This window comes from Malus sylvestris, chromosome 5, assembly GCF_916048215.2.
Source record: "Malus sylvestris chromosome 5, drMalSylv7.2, whole genome shotgun sequence".
NCBI lineage: Eukaryota > Viridiplantae > Streptophyta > Magnoliopsida > Rosales > Rosaceae > Malus > Malus sylvestris.
In genome coordinates, this window is record NC_062264.1 from 36,584,758 (window position 1) to 36,592,671 (window position 7,914).

The 7,914-nt window shown below is 36.9% G+C and overlaps 1 protein-coding gene across 1 annotated transcript; it reads left to right on the forward strand.

The window, feature by feature from the left end:
* Positions 1 to 6,506: 6,506 nt before the first annotated feature.
* On the forward strand, positions 6,507 to 7,914 carry LOC126621620 (probable purine permease 4). The gene has a single exon (XM_050290156.1). The coding sequence runs from the start codon at positions 6,555 to 6,557 to the stop codon at positions 7,809 to 7,811; it is 1,257 nt and encodes a 418-aa protein (XP_050146113.1). The 5' UTR covers positions 6,507 to 6,554; the 3' UTR covers positions 7,812 to 7,914.

Consider the following 7,914-nt stretch of genomic DNA (forward strand, 5'->3'; position numbering starts at 1 on the left):
TTTCTGGCGCCAAAATAAAACTGCCCCCACAACGCCTTCCCGCCAAAAAAAACCACCTAACAATTTGGGCCAACTTCATAAAATGGGCCTCCATCACCATTTTCCACTAGTCCAATACAAATTTGAATGAGGGGGTATAAAATTTGTAAATGCGCAAAACAATTTGTTTGCAACTTTAGTACTTCCAATTATTTACAAGTGTGAGTTAGGTTAATTGGCAATGCTTGTCCCTTTGTACTTAAGATTTTGTTTATCATGCTAATCAACGACTTTCAGTCGCCCTCATGTATTGAGCGAACATCCTTCACATTGCTACGCAATATTCTACATTCAAGGGAAGTTGGATAATTTACTCTGGGAAAGGAGGATGGGGCTAGGCCACACAATGGATTAGCTACTTATTAGGCGTTGAACTCAATACAAATATAATACGTCATCGTCATTCGTGTGTGTCAAACCTTAGACATCCACGTGAAATCAGTTTCTCAGTCATTGCTTATGGTTTATGATGCTAAAATGAGACCCAAGTACCAGCCCAATGCCTCTCTCGCGCTTAAACACTTTATACGACTAATTATCTATCGGCCCAATACCTTTTGATGGGCCTCTAATTTTGTCTCCCGTACCCAATTTCTGTAACATCCCACATCGCCCAAGGGAGTAATCCTTAAATGTATATTCCCATCCCTACCTATCACGAGGCCTTTTGGGAGCTCACTGGCTTTGGGTTCCGTAGGAACTCCGAAGTTAATCGAGAATGAGGCCAGAGCACTCCCAAGATGGGTGACCTACTAGGAAGCACTTCCAGGATGGGTGACCCACTAGGAAGCACTTCCAGGATGGGTGACCCACTAGGAAGTTGCTCGTGAGTTCCCAGAAACAAAATCGTGAAGGCGTGGTTGAGGCCCAAAGCGGACAATATCGTGCTACGGTGGTGGAGGGGCTCGAGAAGTGGTCCGCCCCGAGTCGGGATGTGACAAATGGTATCAAAGCCAATCCATGGCCGAAAGTGTGCCGATGAGGACGTCAATCCCCTAAGGGGGGTGGATTGTGACATCCCACATCGCCCAAGGGAATGATCCTTAAATGTATATTCTCATCCCTACCTAGCATGAGGCCTTTTGGGAGCTTACTGGCTTCGAGTTCCGTAGGAACTCCAAAGTTAAGCAAGAAGGAGGCCAGAGCACTCCTAGGATGAGTGACCCACTAAGAAGTTGCTCGTGAGTTCCCAAAAACAAAACCGTGAGGGAATGGTAAACCCAAAGCGGACAATATCGTGCTACGATGGTAGAACGGGCCCAGGATGTGGTAGACTCGGGCCGGGATATGACAAATTGTATCAGAGCCTAACCCTGGTCGTGGTGTGCCGATGAGGCCGTCGGGCCCCTTAAAGGGGGTGGATTGTAACATCCCACATCGCCCAGAGGAGTGACCCTTAAATGTATTTTCTCATCCCTACCTAGCACGAGGCTTTTTGGGAGCTCACTGGCTTCGAGTTTCGTAGGAACTTCGAAGTTAAGTGAGAAGGAGGCCAGAGCACTCCCAGGATGGGTGACCCACTGAGAAGTTGCTTGTGAGTTCCCATAAACAAAACCGTGAGGGCGTGGTCGGCACTCAAAGCGGACAATATCGTGCTACGGTGGTGGAGTGGACCCGGGAAGTGGTCCGCCCCGGGTCGGGATGTGATAATTTCCATAGCTTTCGAGTTTTTTTTTTTTTTTTTTTGTGGCTAATATTTATTTTATACAGGTTATTTTTCATTTTCTAGGACTGGAAAATACACTATTTTATTTACAATTGACAATTTCCGATTTGTCTTTTTGGTTATAAGGAGGCAAATCCGTACACAGAACTCACTTTTTAAGATGGATTAGTAATCCAATCTTAAGTGAATAGAGAATCCTTTTGAAATGTCGGTTGGTGTCGACTTTATTTTCCACCAAGGCCTTTTGTTTCCCTCATTTCTTTTGGGTCAAGCATTATTTTCCCTAATTGGAAATATAGTTAATGAATGAAAGGCGGATGTATTTACAACTTCCATGAATGAATTTACCAAAGAGAAATGCTAAGGTTTAATGAAAAAAGAAGAAGAGAGAAATGCAAAGGAGACTCTTAAAGAAGACTCTTCATGGACTCTCTACCACCTTACAGTTTAACGTCAATTCCTGTGTCAAGATTATAAAACATTGTACTGAAAACATGAAGTGATAGAGTCTCACTTTGAAAGAGTTCCCTTATAATTTCTCATGTACAAAAAAACGACTTAGGAGATGTCAAAAATCCTAGATCAAATGTCATTGTGCATATTTGACATCAAAAATCTTTACAACCGAAGTGTTATTTGCTGACTTGATTTGAAGGCTTTGTAATTAGAAGTTAAATTTGACATCAATGTCAAATTTATTTTTAATTTATTTAAATGGTCGGTTCTTTATTCCACTAATATTTCAACAAATAAAAATTTTGTTTCAACATTTTTTGTAACAATTACAATCATTTAGACCTCTATTTTAATAAGAAAATAACATTTGACATTTCGGTTGTAGAAGTATAAAATTTAACAAAAAAACTTCAGATTACCACATCAACCATCAATTTTAAATTTAATTATTATAATTTGACATTTCTTTTGAAAATGTTCTTACCTGCAATTTGAATAATTCATGAATTAATCACCAAATATGAATGAACGAAGCAGAAAATGAGCCTGGCTATATTCAAAACATGCAAATTAAATTCTAGGTCTGCCTGCAGCTGCCTGCCATATGTAGAGGTTTTATTATGAACCTTATCTTATCAATACTAAGACCTACTTCTGAAATTGGCGGAGCTTATCAGTCATTGCTGCCTAATTTAATTATATTATTTACTTTTAAGCTTATTGATGAAACATTTGCTCCATATTAATTTTAAAAATATTAAAAAGATAAATTTTAATTGTGAGTAATGTTAAGGCAGATCAAATTTTTAGACTATATTTTTTTGCAAAGTAAGAACAATGTTGCATACAATAGACGTTTCTTTCAAACCCTTACAAAAGCAGGGAGCCTTGTTGGTTTGAAGGCGCCATTTATTTGTAAATTATGTGATATGTAATCAACAGAAAATCGACATGATAATTAACAGTTAAGTAATAATTCAATTATTAACAAACATAATATATGATTTGCAAAATATAATTAAATTAATGACCTTTCCCTTTATTAATTGATAAAAACTGCATTAAGTACAATCACTTGAAAGAAAAAGACATTACTAGCTAGAGTAGCCACTTTCTTAGTTCTTGCTATAGCTCGATGGCCTGCGAAGCTTTGTCTCGTACATATATAATTGCTCAATCTATGATGCGCCTACTCTATGCAATAAAAGTATATCATAGTTGGAATTATAATTTAGGGTATTGTGGAAGTCTGCCGAATGCACTCACTCTTTCATTTTCATTGTTTCGGATCGGATGCACCCATTTTACATTGAGAAAAAAAAAATATGATAGCATTGAGAAAATTAGGTGCATTGACAAATCATAAATAGGACAAATGTATGGGTGGTTTATAGCAGCATTCTAAATAAAAAATATTATATTTTTCTAAGATTCTAAAAGGCGTTAGACGTTACTAAGAAATCTAGCCCTTAAGTGTCTAGACGGTTTTTCAAATTTTAATTAAATTTATTATATAACACATTAATAAATGTCTACTTATGCTTTAGAAAAATACTCAATTATATTGAGATACATAAATTGAAAAATAAAATGACATATAAAGTATAGAGTATTAAAAAAGTCTCTTACATTTTATTGAAAAAATAAATTGCAAAATAAAAGTTATTTATTTTCTGTCTAAATGAGTCGTGACCTAAATGGGCATCTAGGAAGATTTAGACGCTATATCTTAATTTTCAAACGCCTAGAAATTAACCAAAATGATAGCTAGACGCTTAACGCTATACGGGGATTTTAGAGTAGTGGTTTTTCTTAATGCACTAAACTATCTTATTATCATATTTGTTATTTTTTTTATTAAACTAAAATCGCTGTCTATAAAATTCAAACTTAGAACCTCCTCAGTTGACTTTATTTATTTTTGGAAGATATTCTAACCTAACTAATCTTATCTCAGGTTCTGAATTAGTCTAGAATCTAGCTAAATACCCTATAACGTATAATGCTGCACGAAGTTCATCACTTCGCTTCATCGAGCTTAATAGGCTTCCCCTTTAAGGCAAAAAATTGTTGAGAGTTGTGCCACATCGGTAAATGATAAAGTTTACTATGTGTTTATATGATCTTGTACTACTCCTCATATTACCAATTGATTTTATGGTGGAACCTCAATTTTCTTCATAGTATCAGAGCAGGTTGTCCACGTGTGAAGCCCAACGGCCACACGCGCTCCACGTCACCCAGTTGTTGTCCACATGTAGGCTTGAAAATCCACCACACGTGCTGGGGCGTGTTAACAGTTGTCCCATATCAGTGAAGGACAAGGTTTGCTATGTACTTATATGATCTTTAGCTAATTCTCATATTGTCAATTAATTTTATAGTGGAATTTTAACTTTCTTTAAAAACATCGTGATTCATGATGAGAAAACGTTTAATGTTCACTGATGATACGTAACTGCTAACTACATCCAGTTCAAAATATTAATTCAATCCTACTCCCCAAAAAATCCCAGTTAACCACCAATATTGGCAATCCTCATCCGAAGTTGGGGTCTAGGGCATCATCGAGCCTAGGCATGCATGCAAGAAAGTAACGCATGCTTAAGAGTTAAAACACGTGTCGAAAAACCCACCAAACCCTGTCGTAACTGGAAATCTGAAAGTCTAGGCACTTGGAAATATGCAACCTCTTGTTCCTCGTGTGACTCAGATTTGGCAATGCATGCATGAGGAAGTGCTAAGTGGAGGCCACGAGGAGAACGAGAAGCGTACAATTAATTTTAGACATTTCAAGACTTCAAGTCATAACAAAAGGACATTCTCGGTTCTCCCTCTCTTTTTCCAACTTTTTTGTTTGTTTACTCAATTTGATTTCGTATTCTCATTTTTTTTTTTAGGCATCCGTTCCAAGACTTTAAGTCATAACAAAAGCACATTCTTTCTCTCTCTCTCTCTTTTTCAGCTCCTTTATTTGCTTAAAGAGATGATTTTTGCACACTTTTTATTTTTATTTTTTATATATGCATCTGTTCCATCAAGTCATAACAAAAACACATATTCTCTCTCTTCCAGCTCCTTTGTTTATTTACAGGATGTGATTTTCATACATTTATTGTTAGATAATGTTAGAGAGGTCAAAATTTTAAACTAAATTGGCAAACTAAATAATGTATCACCAATTGAAAATAAGTATGTCAATCAACATTTAAGTAATAAATAATAATCGAATCATTAATATCCACATCATTTGATTTACAAAATTTAGTTTAAAATTTTGTCTCCTTAGCATTACCCTTTAATTTTTTATATGCATATTCTTATTTATTTACTGCTTTTGAATTATGTAAATTAGAATAAAATATTGTTTAACAAAAAAAATCGCACATATAGATTGCATGGCAAATTAAGAGAAGACAATATCAATGCAAATAGTCGAGAAATAATTAATGCCACCTCTTCTTCGTCGTGACTCATATTTGGCATTGCATGCATGAGGATGTGCTAAGTGGAGGCCACAAGGAGAACGGGAAGCAGACAATTAAACATAGCCGTTTCGAGACTTGAAGTCGTAACAAAAGCACATTATCCACCTCTGGTCTTTGAAAGTTTGATCGAGACTTTTTTTTTTCTTCACAAATTGTTGTGGACACTCTTGGCGAAATGAAAAAAAAAATTGTTATAATGAGTTGAATATACGAACTAAAACACTTTAGGAAAAAAAAAGTAAGCATTTTAAATGTTAAGGGGATTCTGTCAAGATTGAGACTCTCTGTCATCTTATGTTTTTGCACAATATTTATAATGTTGGCACATGAATTGACTTTAAATTATAAGATAATAGAGAGTCCATGAAAAAATCTCACTTTTGAGAAAGGCCCTCTTACATTTCTCCTTAATTGAATATATACAATGTACTTTTATAAATTTATGTAAAATACTTATTAATATTCTCAGATTTCTATAAACTTTCTTTTAAGTTTTAGAAAATCTTGATTCAATGTATACCTGAATTTTTTAAATTTTCTCAGATATCTCAAGTGAATACATCTTTGTTCTTTAGCAGTTCATATTAAATAATGTGATGATTAATAGTTTGATTCTTTATTTAATAATTTAAATAAAAAATTTAATCATCAATCATCACATCGTGTGGTTTATAAAATATAAATAAAAAAGTTAGTCTCTCCTAGTTTTTTTTTTTTTTTAATTTTTATAATGCGTTTTTTAACTTTCTTTAAAACAAGCTGACTCTAAATGGAGACATTCGGATTTTGAGTGAAAAGATAAATACCACTGAAATTCTAAATCCACACTATATATACCTTTCTCCTTAAAAAGAGTTTCACCTCCTCATACCTCTTCAGTCTCTTCCCTGTCTAATTTACATTTAATGGAGAGTGTAGTCCAAACTTCACCCATGAACTCCCCCAATCCCCATAACCACCATGATCATGGCTGCCCCACCCTCATCACCACCAACCACCACATCCCACAAACCAGAACCAATTCATCATCATTCTTGATCAACAACAACACCACAACACAACTGAGCAACAAAGGCTTGATGATCAAACCCAACAAGCGCTCCATGCCTCTCCTTGTGATCAATTACTTGTGCCTCTTCATTGGATCAGTCTCTTCAAGCCTGCTCTCAAAGTACTATTTCATCCACAAAGGCTCAAGCATTTTGGTGTCAACGTGGGTTCAATGCTCTGGCTTCCCTCTCCTCCTTCCATTTATTTTCATTCCTTATTATCTCCTCCATTGCACCCAAAGAAAACCCTTCTCTCACTTCACCCCCAAAATCTTAGTCCTGTCAATTCTCATAGGTCTTATGCTGGGTCTAAACAACTTCCTCTTCTCTTGGGGTAACTCCTATTTACCAGTCTCCACCTCCTCCCTCCTCCTCTCCTCCCAACTTGTTTTCAATCTCATCCTCTCTGTAATTATTGTCAAGCAAAAAGTAACTTTCTCAAATCTCAATTGTGTTATCCTCCTCACCCTAAGCTCAGTCCTACTGGCTTTGGGGTCCAACCATGACAAGCCACATGGCCTGACACGTGGCAAGTATTTCTTAGGGTTCTTCTCAACAATTGGTGCAGGCTTGCTGTTTGCTCTGTATCTCCCGGTCATGGAGAAGATATACAGCAAGGTTTACTGCTACGCCATGGTGATCGAAATGCAGCTGGTGATGGAGGCTGCGGCCACGGTGTTGGCCACGGTCGGGATGGCCTTGAAAGGCGGGTTTCGCGAGATGAAGGTGGAGAGCGCGAGGGTGTTTGACAAAGGAGAAAACGTGTATTGGGTGACCGTGTGGTGCAACGTGGTGACGTGGCAGCTTTGCTTCATGGGGACAGCCGGCATGGTGTTCTTAACCTCTTCGTTGACCGGTGGGATTTGCATGACGGCGTTGATGGGGATGAATGTGTTGGGAGGCGTTTTGGTGTACGGGGATTCGTTTGGGGGCGTGAAGGTGGTTTCCACTTTCTTGTGTGGATGGGGTTTCTGTTCTTATGTATACGGCCTTTACATCAAAGCTAGAGATATTAGGGAAGAAGGCGGTGGTGAAGGAGGAGATGGAGACAAAGAAGGAACCCACCAAGAGATAGAGATGGATGTGCATAAAGTAAATGATAGTAGTGTTTAATTTAAAACTTTTATGATGCTTTTGGCGAAAATTGGAGTTGAGTTTTTTGTTTGTTTTTTAGAAAAATTTGGATGTGTGAAATCAATGCTTAATTGCTCAAGTA